Raw genomic sequence first — 23,594 nt, 5'->3', positions numbered from 1 at the left:
CAGAAAAGAGATTCCCCCATGGGGCCTTTTCTGATTTGGAAGTCTAAGCACCCAAGAAAGTTTCAGCATGATGGCAAGACTATACCTGTAGTAGCAGCTTCCATCATCTCCATTAATAAAAAATAGCAGCAAGATAAATTCGGAAGCTGTCTTTGAGTACCCTGACAATAAGTAGAAAAACATCCTAGGGGGGTAAAATATCTTTAAAAAAAGAATCTAAAGCAGTTCTGGCATAGACATTTTCCAGATATTGTTACAGGATGACTCTGGAATTGTGAGAGATGCTAAAAATGTTATCTCCTGCTGAGCTAAATTATATCCCAGTTTAAAAAAACATTATTTTTCACAACAGGTCAAATACATGATGTTCTGCCTAGCAAGGCAGCTATGGGAAAATTTTGATGGAAGACAATGACAGGCCAGGAACTCAATTTAAGCCCCGGTCAAACGGAGACCTGCCACCGGGTGATGCTTTTAAGTTAAAAAGAAAGGGAAGAGAAGGGAAGGGAAGGGAAGGAAAGGAAAGGAAAGGAAAGGAAAGGAAAGGAAAGGAAAGGAAAGGAAAGGAAAGGAAAGGAAAGGAAAGGAAAGGAGAGAGAGATGCATACATTCAATGGCCCCTTTCTATCATAGACAAAGAAGATAAGATAAATTAACCCAATGTAAAAATGCCTGATAAATGAGAATGTTTCTGGTTGATCAAGCAATTTTATTGCACAAGCAATCAGGTATTGAATAGCAGATTGTTCTTGTTATGCTACCTTAAAATATACTAGATTCATTGTGTAGGCAAATGAAACAAACCCCCATTTCATGCAAGTCACCATAGATTTTTTTAAACTTTTTAAATTTATATTTATATTAAACAATAGAAACTGCATCCAGCAGTTAATTAGCTATTCTATATTTGTTATTGCAAATGGACTTTTTTTTCTTTGCAGACCTCAGCATGGTGGAAAGTTTTGCCAAGGCTCAAGTCGCATTTATCAGCTTTGCAACACTCAGCTCTGTGCGTCAAACAGTCCAGACTTCCGAGCCCAGCAGTGTGCTGAGTATAATAGCAAACCTTTCCGCGGATGGTACTACAAATGGAAACCCTACACCAAAGTAGAAGGTGAACCAGATCAAATAAGGATCAATTTTGGCACATGTTGATTTAAAGCCATTATAACAGACCTTAATTAACAACAGGTCAATAAAATCTGCAGTAATATTCCATCACTTAAACAAAAAGAGAATACTTAACAACCATTTCTTTGGTGACTGATATTACCATAGCACTGAAAAAAGTGACTTATGACCATTTTTCACACTTACAGCCATTATAGCACACCCAAACTTAACGTGATCAAAATTCAGACATTTGGCAACCGGTTCATATTTATGATGGTTGCATGTGATCACTTTTTGTTTCAGAGCAAAATCTCATGAGCAAAATTTTGTTTCTCATGAGCAAAATCAATGGAGGAGTAAGATTCATTTAACAATCATGTTACCAACTTAACTGCTGCGATCTGCAGTTTTGACTTTTCCTTTGTATTGCTTTGTGAAGCAGCTTTTTAGGTGGGCCTTCAGATCAAAGCACCACCTTGAAAACATGCACCACTTCTAAAAGATGTTAAAAATCAGGCTGATGTCAGCTTATTGGTGATTTTGTACAGTGAATATCTGGACCAGGGGTCTTCAAACTTGGCCCTTTTATGACTTGTGGACTTCAATTCCCAGAATTCCTTAGCCAGGCATGCGTACCTGGCTGAGAAATTCTGGGAGTTGAAGTCCACAAGTCATAAAAGGGCCAAGTTTGAAGACCTCTGATCTAGACAGAAGATCTGTCCTTGATAATTTTCCTTGATAATATCTGTCCTTGATAATTGCATGCTTACCGCCCAACTTTGTAAGACAGCTGCCTCGGCCAAGTGATCTTCATCTAAGTACTTATCTTGAAAAAGATGGTCCCAGATACTCGCTTTCAATCTGGGGAGGGATAAATAAAACAAATTTGCAGTTTTGGTGGAAGTAAAAGTCAAAAAAGCTGTTTCAACCCATATTAAAAGATATTGCAGTCTACCAAGTAGTTCAAAGGAGTATGAATACAGCATAGGGCTTTTGCTTCTTCCATTGTATTGGTGTCTGGTCAGCAAGTCAAGTAAGTTCAGAATATTTTATTGGACATTTTCGTATCTTTTCAGAGGAAGATCGTTGCAAACTCTACTGTACAGCAGAAGATTTTGACTTTTTCTTTGCCATGTCGAACCGCGTAAAGGACGGGACCCTCTGCTCACTGTACAAAGAAGATGTGTGCATTGATGGGGTTTGTGAAGTAAGATGAAAGTCGGCATTCTGTTCCGTATAAATTGTTTTAGCTCAGCTGTAAAGCATATACTTTGCTTGTAAACATCATCATGTGAAAGAGTCTGTTGCAAATGTTGTTGGCCTATATAGTAAGCAATTCTCTGTTGAACATCTTATAGAGCTGCTTCTGAGTAAAGTCAGAATGATTAGCAGAATAGGAATGGCCAGCATTATAAAGGTAAAGGTAAAGGTTCCCCCGCACATGCGTGCTAGTCGCTTCCAACTCTAGGGGCCAGTGCTCATCTCCGTTTCAAAGCCGAAGAGCCAGCGCTTGTCCGAGGACGTCTCTGTGGTCATATGGCCGGCATGACTAGACGCCAAAGGCGCACGGAACGCTGTTACCTTCCCACCGTAGTGGTCCCTATTTTTCTGCTTGCATTTTTACATGCTTTCGAACTGCTAGGTTGGCAGAAGCTGGGACGAGTAACAGGCGCTCACTCTGTTACGCGGCACTCGGGATTCGACCTGCCAAACTGCCGAACTTCTGATCGACAAGCTCAGCGTCCTAACCCACTGAGCCACTGCGTCCCTTGGCCAGCATGATAGGCTCACTTAAAACAAGGTTGGGTAATTTAAGGATCATCATGTCATCATTATATATAACTCAGCCAATGTGTTAAGAAGTTGTGTGATCCAAGTCATAATGTCATGTGTGTTTTGGGGCAGTATATACTAGGTAAGATTTAAACAGCCATTATTTAGGCTGTTTAGATGTTGAATGAACCCATTAGTTTCTTTTTCAAGTAAAGGAGCAGTAGACCTTCATAAATGGATGGACAGATAGATGGACAGAAAGACAAGCAACAGCTTTCTTCTACCTGTTGCTCTTTCACTCATTCTCTGTTATTGTTGCAGCAAGTGGGGTGTGATTATCGCCTTGGATCCAAAGCTGCTTTGGATGCTTGTGGAGTTTGCAAAGGAGACAATTCTTCATGTACATTCTACTCAGGCCATTATTTAACTCAGCATAAAACTAACAGTAAGAACATAATTTCCCTGTGTAATTAAGTCAATGTTTTTCATAACTTTTCCCCTTGCATTACTGTGACAGTCTTAGTATGTTTACAACCAAATATATAATTGGAAAACCCAAGCTTGGAGGGAGACTGGCATAGTAGCTACCATCCCAGATATCCTGCAGATCAAGCAAATGTTGCCCCAATAAGTATTGTAGATGCTTGCCGGGGAAAAAAACCACACACAACCCTTTGCATGTACAGTTGAAGGTCTTAGAATGATAGAATCATAAAATTGAATGTTTAACCATGCAGTCCCTTGTACAGTGAAGGCATCAGTTTAACATTTTTCTAACTAATGCTGTTTGGCCATGCTTCTTCTAAAAGATATCCAGCAAAGGGCAATTCACTGTTTCTTTGGGAAATGGGTTCCACTATTGAACTAGCAATAGCACTTAGACTTATATACCACTCCACAGTGCTTTACAGCCCTCTCTAAGTGGTTTAGAGTCAGCATACTGCCCCCAGCAATCTGGGTCCTCATTTTACTGACCTCAGAAGGATGGAAGGCTGAGTCAATCTTGAGTCGCTGAGGATTGAACTGCTGCCAATCAGCAGAGTTAGCCTGCAATACTACATTCTTACCACTGTGCCACCACAGCTCTTATTAGAGTTGTGCCAAAATCTATTCATTCATTTCTCTGTTCTTTCTCTTCAAATAAGTGTTCTGATGTGTTACTAATTTATGCTCAGACCATTTGAAAAGGTCTTTTGAGCTGCCCATGATGGGATTTGTGAATCTTTTCGCCTGCTGCAGTAAGGGGAAGGTTAGGATACAACTCAAATTATTAACCACTATAAATATTAACATTACAGGGGTAAAATGATGATAGAAACCTGCTTTTCATTAAAAAGGAAAAGTTTCTGACACAGCTGTAACCAACCGATCTTTTTCTGTTTCTAGATTATTATCCCATTGTTACAATTCCTGCAGGAGCTCGCAGTATTGAAATTCAAGAATTGCTAATCTCTAGCAGCTACCTTGCAGTCCGCAATTTGAATAAGAAATATTACCTAACCAAGGACTGGACAGTTGACTGGCCTGGAAAATTTTACTTTGCTGGAACAATGTTTGATTATCAACGGCCTTTTAGCCATCCAGAGAAGCTGTCAGCATCTGGCCCAACTAATGAGACACTCATCTTTGAAGTAAGTGTACTACACTTTATTTTCTTCTTGACGTTTGTTTTAGAAATACCCCTGACAAATCTAGTTTGGTGTAGCCGCTGTCCACCAAAGTAAATTGTCATAAATGAAAGTGAATGTATGTGTCCCAGGATAATGTTCCAGGGTTCAATCTGGGTCAGGACCAGAAGTTTAGTTTTCTGAGCTTTCGGACTTGTGCTGGAGCCCATGCTGAGGGAACTTCTCCCTAGCAGAGTGTTAGACACACACACTGCACCCTCAACCCAGATTGTATCCTGCAGAGTAAATTGTCTGCAGAAAAAAAATCCTAATCCTCTTTTGGATGTAACAGAAAATCAAGCAGCTCTTTTTTAAAAAATTGACAATGGGCAAGCTCTATTAACTTATCTCTGATCTTGCAGGGATTTCAGATATATCAATTAAGCTTCAAAAAGATGGTTGACATCTTCTGGTTACCAGATGAAAAAAAAAAAAGATAGTACCTTGTAAGTCTTACAATTTCGGTCAAGGAGCTTTCTGAACCTGTACTGACCCTGAGATTTTGTGTCTTGGTCCTTCTCATGAAATAACAAACATGACTTGCTTTTGTTGTTGCTGTCTATTCATTTCTTTCTACCTGCCTGAGAAGTTTCATACATTGCAGGTTACCGAGAGCCATTTGGATAATTGGAGCAGCTTGTAGGTTGAGCAAATAAAATGTAATAAAATCAATCAAGTCAATTATCTCATGAAACACTGAAGAGCACTGGTATAGTTTTCTGTAGTCTTCATCCCAAGGCCTCCCTGACTTCTCTAGATTTCTCACTAGAAAAAGCCTGATGGGAGGGATTCTCTTGTGATATTTTGCTTTGAGATTAATCAAAGCATAGGAGACCTGGGAAGTATCCAACACTGGAAAATTAACTCACCTCCCAGGCTTGTTGTGTGTGGGGAAAAAATTAGGAAAGACTTCCATGCAAGCCACCTTAATCTCACAGAGGAAAAGTTGGATGTAAACAGCAATAGCACATAGACTTATATACCGCTTTATAGCACTTTACAGCCCTTTCTAAGCAGTTTACAGAGTCAGCATATTGACCTCAACAGTCTAGGTCCTCATTTTACCCACTTCAGAAGGATGAAAAGTTGAGTCAACCTCGAGCCTCTCAAAATCGAACTCCTGGAGTGAGCAGTGAGTTAGGCTGCCATACTGCATTCTAACTACTGCACCACCAAATAGAATAAATAAACCCAGGAAACAATTTTCTTGCCCATCATGCCTAAAGAGGCAAACGCGCAGACAATATGAGTTTACTAAAGATGGGAAACTGATATATAGCTTCTTTCTAAAACTCTTAAATCCATGATTATGACTGGAGGAGAAAATAGTAGTAGTAGTGTTATGGATATGTGCTAAATTATAGCAGCTATAATCTGGCACTGTAAGTAATATCAGTCTTTGGCATATGGTTTTGGTAATATAGTTGTGTCTTCTTAAGTGAAGACATGCGAAATACTTCTATTATTATTGCAATCCAGTTAAGTGCTTTTTTGGGGGGGGATTCTGGTGGTGGAAATTTAAGGTCATTTGGTTTTAATTTTTAGTACTTGTTCTAAAAATTGTGGGCTAGAGGTTGGCTGGATAGGAAGTTATTATTGTTTGTACTACAATCCAGCTTTCAAAAGTAACGTCTTAGGAAGAAGAAAAGATAATAACTCAACTTATTGAGCAGACTGTCTCACCCTGCTTTAGATGAGAACACAATCAGAGAAAGAATTATGGAAATGAAATTTATGTCAGAGCCCCTTTTGAACCATATGGTACTGCCTATATCATATGTCTTTATACTGAATATTCAATTTCTGCAGGCACTGCAGAGGTAAGAATAAGGCTGATTTACTCAAACCATCTGTTTCTATCTTTCTGGATGTTGCTACCATATGCAGAAGCAGCTGGATTGTTTTTTTTTTTAAGATGATGACATCTCACAGAATTAATATACGCATCACAGCTTCAAAAAAACCCTGTCCAATATTGAAGAAGAAAATTACAAATCCCACCATAAAATAAGTATGTTCTCTACTGTAACCTCTAAGAGATGGATGGAACACTTAAAGTGGCAATCTGTCAACAGAAAGAGAATTTACTTTCTGACTGGGAAAGGTTGGCTAATTAAAATCAATAAATCATTCTGACTGCTTCTCCTTTTGTCAAGGGAAGAAGGAAACCTGAGAGAAGGACGTTTTTGATAGTGTACCAATTACTAAGTAATATGCAATGTGGGCTTTCAAAGCTCTATTTGTATGATTAGCTACTGGTTTGACAAGTTACTTTTGATTTTCCCTAAAGAAAATGGTGAGCGCAAAAGCCTATTTATGAGATACAGATGTAAATTCATTGTAAGGGATAAAAATGTTCTGACTCACTGAAAGAGGTTAGATATGCTCCATGCCTTAAGCAAATATATTTACCACGTCCTTATAAAAAGGAAGACGGGGTGATAAATGCATTTCATGAGAATGAAAAAAGGAAACCATGGAGGGAAACTTTTAAAAAGTTTACTTTTTTCTTCACCCATTGTACAGTACAGGCTTGTGTGAATTCTCAGTTGTTCATGTTATTTTTAAAGTTTGGACCTAAAGGTCTTCCCAACAAATCAAGGAGCACAACCTCCTTCTTACTTTGAGATTTCAAGAAATCTTTTCGGATAGAAATCCTTTTAAAGCATCTGAATCTGCTTTCATAAAAAAAATATTTGATGTAGATTGGAGGGAAATATTGTACCGTTTTCTTTTCTTTTTTTCCCTTTTTTTTACTTCTGGTTAGCTGACCTCCCACTCCGCTCTAGAAACAATGATTCAGCTTTCCCGGCAAGTATTATCTGTGATTCAAATTCAGTGGATAAAAGCAAGATAACATGGGCTGATGCTGACATCCTATTTGCTACCTAACATACATACAGGTTCAGAAAGATTCTTGGCAAATTTCACTGTCGTACTGTCTGACTTCTGGAAACCATCACCATCCAAAATGTTTTCTTTTTCCTGTCACAGTGGGATGGGGTGAAGGGCCTGTCGTTTTGACTTTTTGACCTTGATCTGTTACAGCATTACCTGGGTCACTAGAAAGTATTTAAAATGCAGCAGTTCGCAGCCATCCCAGCTGTGAAAGTATAAACAGCACTAGGCCACTCAGGAAGGGGAACAGGTGACCCCCATCCCTATCACTAAGGGCCCTACAGTACCTGTTAGATGATGCAATATGCATGCTCCAGATGAGATACAGAATCCTCTCTCCCATCAGCCATCAGCAAGGAAGTGTGCATATGTATAATTTCAACTTTGTATGCCCTTAAACTTTTTTATGTGACTCCCTTACCCTCTAGCAACCTAGGTATGCATTAGAGGATAACTGGTTTTTTTTTTGTTTGGAAATAAACATTTGGAAGTTCAACCCCATAATACAACTCCAAAAAAATATGTTTCACTCTTTTTGAGTAGGCCTGAGTTCCTTATGGATGCATACTATACCTCTTTCTGCTCACTTTGCAAACAGATTCTCCTACTTTGAAGTCAGCTTGCAATTGTCCAAAATCTGCACCAAAATCAGTTTGGGCAAAACCTATAACATGTTCAGTTGTTTCTTCCCTCCGTCAACTTCCTTCCTTCCTTCCTTCCTTCCTTCCTTCCTTCCTTCCTTCCTTCCTTCCTTCCTTCCTCCCTCCCTCCCTCCCTCCCTCCCTCCCTCCCTCCCTCCCTTCCATATGCTTCAACCTGACTATAATTCTGCTATTCTCCCATCCAGTGGCTTTGTTTGTGGGATGTGAAAAATCATTCCTCATGCCCATAATTGCTCTGTAGTTTAATTCTGTATTTGCTGATGCAGCAAATCTCAAAACATGCATTCATAACATATATTCAATGTAATGCTGGCAGGTCAGATCCAGCTGCATAATTCTAACTAAAATCTCTATAAGAAGTTGACATACTAAAGAAAGTGTTGACATACGTGTTAAAAGAATTGCTCAACTGGCTTGCCAATGTACATATCTATTTGTACATTGGTAAATATTGAGGAAGAGAAAAGAAATAGATACCTATTTGGTCAAGGATATTTATGGCCTGAAGTCTCAAAACAAATCAAAATTGGCAGGAAAAGGGGAAAAGAAAGCATTTAATTAAGAGATTTTGGAGAGCTTAGAGAACATCAAGGACCTCACAGTTCAACTCTGAGCTACAAATATTCTATTGGTAAGAGATTTCAGTTTGTCCATTGTCTAAGCTTCCTGAAGCCCTGAGCAAAAGATGTATTCTTATGAACAGGTTTGGCAAATTCTTAGCTGTCAAGTCTGTGGTTTTGAATGTATAAAGCCCTGTGGTCAGAGCTGTTGAGCATTGTGCCTGAAGTCAGGTGGTGGTGTATTAAAGGTAGACATTAAACAGTTGTGTAGAAAACCTGGAAATGTTTAAAGAGATTGTTTGCCAGCTGCAAATGTAAGAACTAATGCCAGTTGGCTGGGATGTTTCTACCTGGAATCTCTCCAGGTAAGTAGATGGAAGTGCTTGGAAGCCTTTCCAAAATTGTCATTTTTTTGTCACACGGCAGTATGTGCTAACCTCTGGTATTGTATTACCAGAAAGGGGATTGTTTTGGAACTTGAACATTTCACACTGTTGTAGCCAGAGTTATTTTATCTAATGCTGTGATGAAATCGACCTTGCAACCAACAGAAGTGTTTCCTTTTTCTCCTGAGAAAGAGGCATCTGTTTCTAAAGCTTCTTCTAATTTGGAGCAATTCTTTTGCATTTTTCTTGATATTTTTTTTTTGGTAAGCTGCTTTGCTGTGTTGGAATTTTGGTTTTTCTGGGATGCATCTTCCCTTTTGAAATATTTCAGATCACCCACAATTCAGAATCTTGGAAAAAAAAGGGGAGCTTTGGGAATAGATTTCATAGATGACTTCCCTTGGGATTTAATGGATTCCTAGGAAGCCAAAGAAGCTTCAGAACCCTGGAGAGATGCTTGTATAATGAAAGACAGGATGTTTCCCTTTCTGGCCTTTGGGCACTTGGTCAGTAAATAAGTACAAGAACACTATGTTCCAGCCCTGAAAATTTCACTGAAATTCTCTTCTCCTTCAATAAATATTTCAAAAGCAAATGTGCTTGTGTCACAGTGAATGGCAACATGTGCGATGTATGCCAAGCATTAGTTTGATATATTCTGCAGTCATTCATTTCTGTTTAGAAGGCAGCTTGACGGTAGTTTTGTCTTAATAAAGGAACATGGATATGATGTGCTTTGTAGTTTCACGGCCATTCAGGCTAAAACCAGGATGAAAAAGCAATAGATGGAAACTAACAAGAAGCAACCTAGAACTAAGGAGAAATTTCCTAAGAATGGAGGACAATTAACCAATGCCTTCAGAAGCTATGAATGCTCCAACACTGGACGTTTTTAAGAAGAGATTGGACAACCACTTGTCTGAAATGGTATAGGGTTTCCTGCCTGAGCAGGGGGTTGGACTGGAAGACCTCCAAGGTCCCTTTCCAAGGCTGTTATTCTGTTATTTGTGTCATAGCCATGCAAACTTTGCCTACCTGCAACTGGGCTTTTCTGTCTTCTTGCTGAAGCTTGGAAGACTAAAAAAAATATATTGGGTTTTTAGAAGAGCTTGATAATGTGTTTCTGTGACAATCTTCAAATTAGTTTTCTATTTTTTTAATTGCTGTGACCTAAATATTGCTCAATGATATCCACCATGCTCTGAACATGAAGGGCAGATCTTAAACAATAGGACCAGCAAATAAAATCAGAACCATATGAAAATAACAGATTTCCTGAAGATGTTTTTACCAGCCAAATTAAAGGTTAGCTACTCCTAGCAGGAGACTCCCGACAGAGGTTTTCCTGCCACATTTTGAACCCACTCCCCAATGAGGAGTCTCCTACAAATCTAAATAGTGAGTAAACAATATACGGAAAAGACTTAGCCTTTAGAGACAGGGTGTAGTTGGAAATCATGTACAAATGTTTATAACTGTTCTTGGCCACCACCCCTACTCTGAGTGTTCAGGAACAGCACAGAATCTCAGATCCTTCTCATCCAGAACTCCCTTCACCAAATACTTAGATGTCTGGATTCAATTTTAATCATTTAGATTTCATTTAGATTGCAATCTAGTATCAGACAGTGACAGTCAGGGCAACGGCATGGGATGAAGATAAAAAGAGAAATCTAGTTGAATGTCATCCATATACTGTGTAACGTTTTGACCCAGCCCTGTACAATTCCTGTTCCTATCAACAATCATGCTAAGACATAGAATAACAGAATAACAGAATTGAAAGAGGTGTTGGAGTTCCTCTAGTAGTCCAATTCAAGCTTTGATACTGACATGGTTGCCCAAGATTACTGCCCTTCGGTATGCTACTATTTGAGTAATAGGAATAAAGCCAAATAATAAATAAAGTCAAACCCCAAACTCTTGGCTTTCAAAATGGATTATATTAAAAGCCACTGAGATATCCAAACTGCTTCTTCATGTTTCTATTTAATCTACCTCTATCTTTGTATCATCTAAACCTATATTCCACAATCTTGAAATATAACTAATAATCAACCATTTTTGAATGGTTTAGAGTTGGTATTGTCACGTAGGCTAACCTTTATAAGAGAGGATGTGGATGAGAAGCTGACTACATCTCTTTTAAAAAATTTTTTTTAAAAAAAACTTCATATGTTACATTACATCTGCCTGATTTCTCAATACTAAAACTTGCAATAAATCAGAAAGCCAAGCTATTAGTTTTTTTCAATGGATATACAGTATACTGTTGGACTAGGTCATGAATTTCCATGTTGGTGCACTCCCAGAATTCATGGACTGAAATAGAACTGGAAAATGTATCATTCTTCCAATTTTTCCTTTTCCTTTTACCATCCCAAACCACACAATTTGCTGTACAAGTAGTCAATAGCAAACTACTCAGATGTTATAGGTTCAGTGTCTCTGGACTTGGACACCCCCCATTTTTGAAGTAACATTTGACATTGTTTACATCATTTTCCATCCATGTGATCTCCATCTCCACCTACATACAGAAGTCTGAATGTCTTGTCCTTAAAAATGTTAATTAATCTTAATTTTTATTTTTTCCCCATGAAACATTTCCTTATTAGTTCTCTTTTACATTCTACATCCCTCCATAGATTTAGTCCAGTTGATATTGGCAGTGTACTGTGTTTCTGTCCATTGAATCCATCTTTAAAACAAAGACATAATTGGAATTCACCTTGCACAGATTAATCAAATGGGGAGGTTTAATATTAAATATATTGATATTACAGCTTTTATTTTTCTTGAAGAAGCAGCTAAGTCCTATGGCTTTATAAAGTAATTAAAAAGAAAAATAGAATATACATAAATTATATTTGCATGTAAAGCTTTACCTAGGAGTTAGGGGATTTTTTTGCCGATTAATTCATGAATAATAGAAACAAGAATTATGAACGAACATATGTGAAAGAGATATGGATGAGAAAGAGACTTGTCCCTAATTTAAAGTGATTGTGTTTACAAAATCTTTCATTGTTTGCAGGTAGATTATTATGCAGAATCTTGTTGTTGATGCTTGATGTGGCTTTTTTCTAGTCTGTTGTACCAATGCATGCCATTAAACATTCTTAATGCATTAATTTCAAACTTATTATCAACAAAATCTTGTTTTCTTCAGTTCTTCTATATCACCCGAGATGGACAAGAGTGAATAAAAAGAGGTCTTACTCTAAAGCAGGGATGTATAATACTCCATATACTGAATGAAATTATAGTAACACGTCAAGACTGAGACCACAATTTTCATTGACAGGAAAATAGTCTGCTGCAGCTCCCTATAGAGTTTATTGCAGTAATTTAATCAGAAGGCAATAAGGACAGTTTTACTGATGCCAGAGCCCGTCTCCAGGAAAAGCCACAAGTGAAAATGGATAGACCCCCTGCCCCCTATTATTTGTCCAATATGTTCACTATTGACATCTCCGTCTAATTATATGGCCATTATGAAAAGACAGATGTGTGTATTGTATCTATGAGCAGAGGGTAAGTGAGCAAAGGCAGGCAAAAGGCTGTGCTTCCTTTTTCGTTTGTACCAAATTCCTAGGATGAAAGTTCAATAGGAACCCAACCACAGGAGATGGAAGCAGTGGGTGGAAGCTCATTAAAGAGAGCCAACTAGAATTAAGAAGTAATTTCCTATCAGTGAGAACAACTAATCAGTAGAATGACTTGCCTTCAGAAGTTATGGGTGCTCCAACATTTTCTTCCTCTTATGATAATTAGGTGCTGTTACAAGGGAAAAATCCTGGCATTTCGTGGCGGTATACCTTATCTAAGGTGAATAATGAGAACAAGATATTCACAAAAAGGCATAGCTACTCATGGGTGATGGTGCAGTCAGATTGCTCAGTGACTTGTGGTGGGGGTGAGTATGTCAAATTTACCCAAAATTTGTCTTCCCTTTTTCTATTTATTTAGGACTGTCTTTAAGTTGCAGAATCTAACACTGAAATCTATTGTGTATTAATTTGAACTTAGTAAATTATTGGCACTCAATTCATTTCTTTCCAGTTAAATTCCATGTTTTCTAATGATTGATTACTTCGATAATTTTTCTTCCCGTGGAAAACTCTGTTGTTAAGGGCAGTGTCGCATCACCATTTTCTACCTCCTGCAGGTTTCCTCTTTGATTTGGTTTATTGGAAGCCAGCAGTGAAGTTTGCGAATTGTAATTATCTGAGGGTTATCTGAGGGAACACCTGCTGCCGGCATCAAGCTCCCTTCGTCCCGTGCGCTCCCACAGGGAGGGCCTTCTCAGGGTGCCGCCGGTTAGGGAATGCCGGCGGGTTATTCCTAGGGGAAGAGCATTCTCTGTGGGCGCGCCTGCCCTCTGGAATGATCTACCCGTGGAACTTAGGACCGCCCCCGATCTGCGTTCGTTTCGCCGGGACCTGAAAACCTGGTTTTTCGATCTATCAGGCCTGGACTGAAGGGGTTTTAGCTTTTTAAATGCTTTTTAAATGTTTTAATTGGGCTTAATTAATTTAATGTATTTTAATTCTATATTATTTTTATATTGTATTTTATGCTGCCCTGTAAACTGCCCTGAGTCCTTCGGGAATAGGGCGGTATAGAAATTTAATTAATTAAATAAATAAATAAATAAATGATTCTATGACTGTTGAGATGGTGCAACCATTGCAGTTGTGAACTGGACACCGAGCACTCAGACTGTGATCACACGACCATGGGGGACACTGCAATGGCTGCAAAATGAGGACTTGTTCAGCACCATCATAACGGTCTCTGAATGAGGAGACATTAAGGGCCACTTGTATTTCAGCCACACAATCCTTCCTGTATGTAGTTCAACTCTTTATACCGAGAGACAAAATTCTAATATTTCTAGTTCTGGAATTTGCAGACTGCTTCTTTTCCCCCCTTCCTGCCTCTTGGTCTTCTGTTTTTGAATTCCTTCTGACAAATCTGATTTCCTCAGTCAGTTAACTCCCCTCCTGTTAGCTCATAAAATCAGGAGTTTCAAGAATGTCTATTGTTAGTAATATTAAAAAGAGTTCCCTGTGAGAAAGCCCATAACTGTTGGCATTGGGTTTACAGCCAAAGACCACATTAAAGAAACTTTCTGGGATGGCTAGTATTGTTTTTATCTTGGAGATAGGCATTTTGTATCTTTGGCTCCGTCACTCTTTGTTCCCCATGTAACTTTTCTATTGCTTTCTTGTATTAAAAGATTATTTTAATGAAAAGGCAGGCATGCGTCAACACTTCCTCCTACTTGATGGGGAGAGACACTTTTATGACTAGATATTGGATACAATTATGAGGTCAGGTTGTGTTTCTCACAAAATGGTTATCATGTGGGAGCTTGCCTCTTCATAAAATTGATCCATGATAGATATGACCAATTACAACATCTCCATTTACAAGAAGACAAATTAATGAGATTGCTCCTCAGGGTTCCCTCTTGCCCTGTAGGATACTTGTAGCCACTCTAGCCTATCTGTATACTGTAACTTTTCTGAACAGGTAATCAGAAACCTACTATTTATAGTTTTTTTTTAAGAATGCCTCTGGGGCATCTCAGAAGCATTGCGGGAAGTGCCAGTTGGCTTGGCTTTGTACCGTGGGATCTGTGTTGGTGTAACCTTTTGATATTAGAAGAACAAAAATAAAGAGTTGAAGAAGGGACAAGAGCCTTGCAAGCTTAAGAATGGGATCCATGAGGACAATGTTATCTACCCCCTCTAAATAATGAGAGAGGGGGAAAAACTACGAAGGTGAAGAACTAGACCAATGGCATCAGAACATTATACGTCTTTATATTTTTGTGAGAATTATTTAGTATCTTCTATATTTTTTTTAATTGTCTTTTTTATATTTTTTTTACAAAATTCCTTGCAGGGCATTTGATAGCCAAAGCTGTGTGCTTACAGGATCATCAAACTCGTGTAAATTCTTCATTCTGTGGCCCAAGGACAAAACCCTTAACAGAAACAATGATGTGCAATGCAATTCCTTGCCCAGCCTAGTAAGTATAGACTTTTACTTTAGCTGATATGCCCCAAATAGGGACTAAGGATTAAGGTTGACTATGAAGGAATTCTGAAGATTTAACTGTGCTGCTTGCACAGATAAGCAGGGGAGCAAAAAGCTTGAATTCTGACTCAGATTATAAACGCTGAATCTCAGCAGGTGTAGCCTGGGCAATCTTACCTTCCTAGATTCTCAGAGTCTCTGCATTAAAGAAACTGAAGGCACAATACAATACAATGCAATGCAATGCAGTACAATACAATACAATACAAGTAAGATGTTGAGACTCTAGAAAGAGTGAAGAGAAGAGCAACAAAGATGATAAAGGTTCTGAAGACTAAAACATACGATGAATAGAATAGATTATATTTATGGTCATTGTGTATCTCACAACAAAATTAAGTGCTGTCCACAATGCACATTACACACAAGTAAAAACCACAAGTAAAAGCATAATTATATACACACAGCCTTCACATTTATCCACCATTGCAGGAACTGGGTTTGTCTAGTCCAGGGGTAGGCAACCTCGGCTCTTTTATGACTCATGGACTTCAACTCCCAGAATTCCTGAGTCAGCATAGCTGACTCAGGAATTCTGGGAGTTGAAGTCCATGAGTCATAAAAGAGCCGAGGTTGCCTACCCCTGGACTAGTCTAATGAAGAGAATGACTATGGGTGACATGATAGTAGTCTTCCAATATCTGAGATGCTGTCACAGAGACAAGGGGGTTGACCTATATTCTGAGGGCAGAGCAACATGTAACAGGTGGAAACTTATCAAGGAGAGATCCCATCTAGAACTAAAGAGAATTTTTTTAAAGTGAGAAAAATTAGCCAGTGAAGTAGCTTGCCTTCAGAAGTTGTAGACGCTCCATCCCTGGAGGTATTCGAGGAGAAACTGGTCATCCATTTGTCTGGAATGGTATAGAGTAAGAGGTTGGACTAAAAGACTTCCATGGCTCCTTCTAATGCTGTTATTCTGCATTCTGTGTTCGTAAGGGATTGTAAGCAACAAGAGGCAAACTTGAGTAGCAAAAATGCTTTTCTTGAAATTCAGTATTCCTAAAACCATAGTAATTTAGAAAGGGATCTTTGGTCTAGATAAGAGCAAGGAATTGATAACATGTTTAACTTGAGCAATAAACAGGTCCCAATCAGCAGAAATTAAGCCATATCTTATTCACAGTTGAAACTTGATATGATTAACAACGGCATGCAGAGAACAGACCTTTTTGAGGATTACATTTCTAGATAATGAGCATCTTGTGTTGATTGGTTTCAGTGAATGTGGACAATTGCAGGCCAGACAGAGAAAACTCTGAATTATTAAAGAGGTGCTTCTATATTTAAAGTTTTGAGGTGGTTTTGGAGAAAGACCCATTGCTTCAAGATACCCAACAAAGAGAAGCAAGGGAGCTAGCTGTTCTACTATTTGTAAATTTGGTGTCACTGTACAGTTTGCTGTGAAGGAATACTTTAGCTCAAGCACTCAACAGAGCAAAGCACTATGTGAAGATTTGCCCAGCCCTATTTATGTGGTAATTGTTTTGCTTCTGTGATGGATCTTCCATGACCGTTCCTTGAGAGTCTCCACCTCTGGTGGTTCTACACTGCACACAAATTCCTAGTCACAATGCTTCTTCCTGTCATCATGATCCACACTTTCTGAGCCATATTGGGCCTTTGAGTGACTTTCCAGAGGGTGTCCTCCAAAACCAATCAGAAGAAAGCAAGAATAGGTGTACAGAGTGATGGAGATTATTGTTAATACTTAACAATAACATTAAAACAAATTAATGTAATGACTTCCAATTCTGGGGCCCCAACCTAGGGCTCACTGGCATTCTTATTTTCTGTTCCTCTGTAATAAGGAGTCTGGAGCTGACACATAAGCACACATACACACACACACACACACACACACACACACATGCACTCTGCAGGAGATCCAGAGAAAACTGTAAGAGAATCACAAAAAGGCAGAGATAAGGTTTAATTAGGGTAACGTATCATGAGATAGTTTTAGCAATTGTATTGCCCTGCCATTGTCTGACAACTAATTTGAGATAATCTCCCTAGTCAAGGATGCTGTGTGGGTATGACTAATCTTCTGCCAAAGGCTTATTTCTGTACCCTGGGCTCTGCTTTCTCTAAAGAGAGAAAAGTCTTCCATTAAGGTTTCTTCAGCCTTCCTTGTAAATGTTTGTGTTTGCTTTTTAATTATGGCTGGAAGCTTCTAAAGCATAGCATTTATTTTAATTGGTGAAAGAACCACACAAGTAGCTATTGTGACATGCCTTGGATATGGTGCAAATACAAGCTGCTGCACTTTGCAGCTGGTGTATGAATCTTAAAATGGTCCATTAGAAGAAACTGTTTTCCATCTGTCATTCTTTTGGTGACAAGGCTGGGTGTCCAGTGCTGTTGGCCACAGAAAGGGAAGCAAGTCAAGGAAAAGCTTGAGTTAGAACTAAATCATTTTACAACCTTTGAAATCCATGAACTATATCTACTGCATCTCTGCCATTTGCGTTTCATAAGTTTAGAATAGAATAGAATAGAATAGAATAGAATAGAATAGAATAGAATAGAATAGAATAGAATAGAATAGAATAGAATAGAATAGAATAGAATAGAATAGAATAGAATAGAATAGAGCTGGAAGGGACCTTGGAGATCTTCTAGTCCAGCCCCCTGCTCAAACAGGAGGACCTATACCATCTCAGACAGATGATTGTCCAGTCTTTTTTAAAAAATTTACAGCGATGGAGCGCCCATGATTTCTGGAGGCAGGCTGTTCCACTGGTTGATTGTCCTCACTGTCAGGAAATTTCTCCTTAATTCCGATTGATTTTCTTCCATGTAATTAACACATCAGGGAGGCAGCTTCCCTTCCTGCTTTCAAAGGCATAATATAGCTGTGGTTCATGCTGATTGCATGCTGGTTTCTATTTGAAAAATGGTGCCAGAAAAGTTCCTGTTGGCATACATAGGACCATCAATCTCTTTTCAGTTAACTATTAATAATTTGCTAATTAAAATGGGCAGAAAGGGCTAAAGTATCTCCTCTCACCTTTGTCATGCTACAGTATGAGTGGTGTTTGCTAAATAAACATCTGCTCCACAGGGTGGCTTGATTTGCTGTTTTTAGTTTTGTTTGTTAGATTGCAATGAGTGCAAATAGATCAGTGTTATCAGAAAAAAACAAATGTGGCTTGAGAGAAGTGAGTATGGATCTGTACAGATCTGCTAAATATTGGTATTCTTATAAAAACACTTTTGCCTCTAAGTTTGGATAAGAATTTCCTGAAACAAAAACATGACAATTACTGATTTTTTTTAAAAAAAATTATATCCTAAAACTCATTATTAATTGCATGGAATCTCTTTCAGATTCCTTGGCATCCCCCAAACTATCAAGAGAGGGGAATCGTAGCTTAATTTTGCTCTGAATTTTACTTTAACTGAACTTGAGATTTATACTAAAGACTTATGTATGCTATTGAACTATTGATTAACCCAGTCATCACATTGCTTTTTAAATACCTAATTGTAAAATGAAAAAATAATAAAATATTATAAAAAAGTGCATAAGAGAATTAAATAGGCATTTTTTGATGAATCGTAGCATACTTAGTGAAATCTTAACTTCCATTTGGGAGTTCAGATATTAAACCTGACATCTGCCTTATTTTCTGCTTTCTTACCCATTTTAAATGGTACTGTATAGTGTGGTAAGGATATCAGAATTAGACTAAGGATGGTTGAAAATGGCCTGAAGCTCATAAGACATTAGCCCAAATTTTAGGCAAGCAATAGCCAAGACTGAGAAATTCCACTCACAAATTGCCAAACCATTTAGATTGTCCATCTAGACCAGGGGTAGGCAACCTCGGCTCTTTTATGAGTCATGGACTTCAACTCTCAGAATTCCTGAGTCAGCATAGCTGACTCAGGAATTCTGGGAGTTGAAGTCCATGACTCATAAAAGAGCCGAGGTTGCCTACCCGTGATCTAGACCCATGCATAATTAGATTGTCACAGATTGCCCTGCCTGGTCTAATTTATATTGTAAAATTGCTGTGGGGATTGTAAATTGAAGGGGGAAAAATGGAGATGGTGCTCAACACCTTTCGAAAGAAAGATGGAATAAAACGAGCAAAGGAAGTAATGTCCCCTTTTATGAACCTTCAGTCTCAAAGGAAAGTCCATCTGTGGAGGATGACAGTAGAGATTTCTGCAGTAGAGGCTCACTGGCTGATGGCGGGAACATGAACAAAGTTGGAACCTATTTGAACAGCCAATCATATCTTCCATCCTAAGCTGCCCTTCCCAGGACATTTTTCAAACTATGTCAGCCTAAGAATTGCTGCACGAACTTCTTTCCTATCAGATTCAGTGAAAGAGGATGGAGGTGGGGAATGGCTATAGGCCATGACTTGTAATAGGACTGAAGAAGTCATGCAGGGATGAGCAGTTTAAAGGAACTTTGGGAAGAATTTTTCCAAGGCAATCTCATTTTTAGTAGTCTCTTAATTCTGACGAATGTCAGGTTAAGCAATGTTAGTAATGTAAGGATTCAATTTTAATTGCCTTAACTTTCTTGTTTTGCCCTGGGATTAAAAAAAATCCTAACATTTTAAGCATCCATACATGAAATACTCATACCAGAATCCTTAGGCTAATATGGAACAATCAATGTCACTGTCCAAATATTTTAACTTAGCAGCCATAGAGGGAATCTCTAGTAAGAATCACAATTCATGCAAACTGAATGAAATGAGAGAGAGAGACTGTGAAGTAAAATAATACAAATAAGAATTTGAGTGGGATGGGTGCAGCCCAATTTATGTAATTACTATATTATTTGTTCTCCTAATTTGCTTTATCCTCCACTCCATTCTCAACCCACTGTTTCACAACAATTATAAAAAAATAAACAAATACAAACCATTTAGAATTGGAAATAGTTTGAATTCAAAACATTTTGCATATCTTTAAAATAGGTAATTTTTACATCGTATTTCTAATATGGTTCAAGTAAATGTTTGACTGAGAGCAAAATTCTAAAGCAGTGGAACTAAGACAACAATGATCACATTTAAAGTAAAAAAAGGCATTTCAAGTAAAACCTCAATTTAATAACCTTTTAATGGACTTTGAATGAAACAGGCCAAATTTGCATTTAAAATTTACTCCCACAAAGTAACGAAGTCCTTTGTTTCTGAAGTCTATTCAAACAATTAATGTTATTTACATCACTTCTGTAATGACCTAATTGGTGTTTTCATCATTTGCACCAATTATCTTAACTGTGTAATGACATAATTGATGTTTTATCCAATTTTCATCAGATGTTACTTCATTTGATGCAAGTGGCATAAATATATAAAAACATCAAGCGTGTCATTATGCCAATGACATGCACTGCTTGACTTACATACATTCAGATTGAAGAAGCATTTCAACTTAATGGACATTTCCTCCCCCCCCAAAAAATTGCTTGTTAAATTATAGTTAATGTGTAGTTTAATGAAGAGAAGAGTGAGGGGCAGTGTTCCAATATCTCAGGGGCTGCCACAAAGAAGAGGGAGTCAAGCTATTCTCCAAAGCACCTGAAAGCAGGACAAGAAGCAACAGATTGAAATTAATCAAGGAGAGAAGCAACCTAGAACTAAGGAGAACAATTAACCAGTGGAACAACCTGCCTCCAGAAGTGGTGAATGCTCCAACACTGGATGTTTTTAAGAAGAGACTGGCCAGCCATTTGCCTGAAATGGTATAGGGTTTCCTGCCTGAGCAGGGGGTTTGACTAGATGATCTCCAAGGTCCCTTCCAACTTTGTTGTTGTTGTTGTTGTTGTTGTTATTATTGTTGTTGTTGTTGTTGTTGTTGTTATTATTATTATTATTATTATTATTATTATTATTATTATTATTATTATTATTATTATTAACATCAAGGCTCTCTATCCAGTAACATGCAGCATTAGGAATAGTAAAGATTCTGCACGGAACCCTCAAACCTCCAGACCTCTGGCGGAGGAGCTGTGATTCAGGAAGATTTATATTGCTAATAAGGATCATAAGGGTGTCATATGTCATATATATGTCTATATATTTTTCAGTTGGTCAACAAGTGAATGGAGCATTTGCAGCCAGTCCTGTGGTGGGGGACAGCAAAGCCGTCATATCCAGTGTGTCCAGAAAAAGGCTTTTCATAAGGAAGAGGTTGTGGCCCATGCTCTCTGCCCAGTAACCACTCCAGCACAAATACAAGCATGTAATAACCAGGACTGCCCACCAGAATGGAATCCTGGGCCTTGGTCACAGGTAATTTTTTTAAAAAAAAAAAAACTTGCCATAATCTTCTATTGCAGAGGTCCCCAATCTTTTGGGCACCAGGGAGAAAGGTTTTCCCGCGAACGGAGAGTGCATGGTTTTATGTGCTGCCTGCATCCCATGGATGGGACTTCGCTTGTTTGTGAGGCCCAGTTGCCGGCATGCCACAGCCCAGTACCAGTCCACAGACCGGGTGTTGGGGACCCCTTTTCTATGGATATGGGAGCCTGAAGAAAAATTGTGGGCAGCCAGTCAGTGGTCCATCTAATCTAGCAAGAATGGACTGTCTGTTTTTGATTATGAACATCATCCTATATGTGTCTTCCATTACTTTTGGTTGGTTTGAACAGAAACATTTATTTAAATTATAAACATACTATCAGGATATTTACATCTACATATATTTACATTTCCAAAATTCCTCAGATCTCAATATATTTATATTAGAGAAATGTCCCTGTGTGTGCACACAGCTACAGAATAGCTATATAGTACCTGTCCACTGGAGTTGAAGAAATACAATAAACCGGAGGTCTTTGACAACTTGGACAGAAATGTAGAAAGTTCATCTCCAATGGTTAACTGGAGTTTGGAATTTGGGGAGTTGAAGTTCAGGTACTTGGAAAGCAGCCAGATAATTTAAGTGTACCATGAATGGTTGCAGGAACTACAGCAGGTTTGTCTAGTGTAACGAAGAGAAGAAATAGGGTTGAGATGATAGTAATCTTGTGATACTTTAGGGACTATCACAGAGAAAATGGGGTCAAGCTATTCTCCAAAGCATCTGAAGACTGGACAAGAAGTAACAAGTGAAAAATCATTAAAGAGAAATCCAACCTAGAACTTCAACCTTCTGATCTTTAAACACATGGAGATCACTGGATGGATGCAGAAATCAATTTGCTATTGGGGGCAGAATCAGTTTATACAATTTTTAATCTGTTCAGTGTACCTCGAACAAAACTTAAAAAAATAAGTGAATCTCGTTTTTCAAGATTAGTTAGTGGGTTTGTTTACTGATTTTATTGAAAGGACTTTTGGCACTTTATAGAGTGTCCGTAAAATAGTACAGTGAATTATCCATAGCCTAGTAAATTAAGACAGAATTAAAAAGGTAAAACAAATCTCAACAACCACATGCATGCACAGAGAAATAAACCATCGGTGTCCCATCATACTTCAAAGAGTCTCTAATTTGGCACAGTTTTTAATAGTGTGAGTTAACAATGTGACGCTTGATTGAAATCTGTGGTTAGGCTATTCCAGGTGCACAAAAGAGAAGCATAATTGGTGAACCTCTATCTCCCTTAATTGGTGGAAATGAGAAACCACCAGCAGGTTCTCCTGAGATACATACGTTGGGTGGCTCAAAATTAGATCAGAATGCCTCAATGTCAAACCAATAGTTTGACATCAGGGCAAAACCAGCACCCTGAATTGTACTCAGAAACCTACAGAAAGCCACTGAAGGCTTGAAGCATGTGGCCATATTCCATCTAGTTTTCAATTGGGTTGTGGCACTTTGTGGTTCCAGATGATCTTCATAGGTAGCTTCAGATGATCTTCATAGGTAGTTCCATACAGAGCTCATGCAGCAGTCCATGCAGCAGTCCAGGCAAGTGGTGATAAGAGTTTGTGCTACCTTCACAATTCCTGCATACTCCAGGTAATGGAATGGGACAACATGGTGCTGCCATCTTGCTGCAGCCAACTCCCTGTGGCCAACTCTCAGCAGCCAAACTTGCTGCAGGACAACTTATCATGGCCAACTCACCATGGGACAACTCTCTGCGGGACAATTTGACAATTCAATTTAAGTATTTTAAACAAATAATTATTTTAATTTTTGTCATTCACATTTCATTTTGTCCATGGCAAGTTGGCTGTGGCAAGTTAGCCATGCTGAGTTGTCCTAGACCAGGGGTCTGCAACCTTGACAACTTTAAGACTTGTGGACTTCAGCCAGTGCAGGCACTAGACGCCCAGGTAGGGCGACAAATGACACACCAGCTGAAGCTGGGGAAAATTAAACATTCCGTAGCAGAGTACTAAGAAGTAATACAAAAAACCCTGAATAAGGTAGAGACAGCTACTATTAATTACTTCACTAAGTACATTTAAATTCATTTTTCCAACTAGGCAT

At 38.5% G+C, this 23,594-nt stretch overlaps 1 protein-coding gene across 1 annotated transcript in view; it reads left to right on the top strand.

The window, feature by feature from the left end:
- The window catches only part of ADAMTS18 (ADAM metallopeptidase with thrombospondin type 1 motif 18), an 86,349-nt gene that overhangs the window by 50,821 nt on the left and 11,934 nt on the right, over window positions 1-23,594 (top strand). The window contains exons 13-19 of the mRNA XM_081335725.1: window positions 942-1,114; window positions 2,190-2,320; window positions 3,208-3,331; window positions 4,273-4,517; window positions 12,837-12,978; window positions 14,976-15,102; window positions 21,238-21,442. Of these exons, the coding sequence (XP_081191851.1) occupies window positions 942-1,114; window positions 2,190-2,320; window positions 3,208-3,331; window positions 4,273-4,517; window positions 12,837-12,978; window positions 14,976-15,102; window positions 21,238-21,442 (1,147 nt within the window). The remainder of the gene's footprint in view (window positions 1-941; window positions 1,115-2,189; window positions 2,321-3,207; window positions 3,332-4,272; window positions 4,518-12,836; window positions 12,979-14,975; window positions 15,103-21,237; window positions 21,443-23,594) is intronic.

This window comes from Vipera berus, assembly GCF_964194415.1.
Source record: "Vipera berus genome assembly, chromosome: 10".
Classification (NCBI taxonomy): domain Eukaryota; kingdom Metazoa; phylum Chordata; class Lepidosauria; order Squamata; family Viperidae; genus Vipera; species Vipera berus.
Note: the sequence above shows the minus strand (reverse complement) of the source record. Positions and strands in the feature narration are given on the sequence as shown.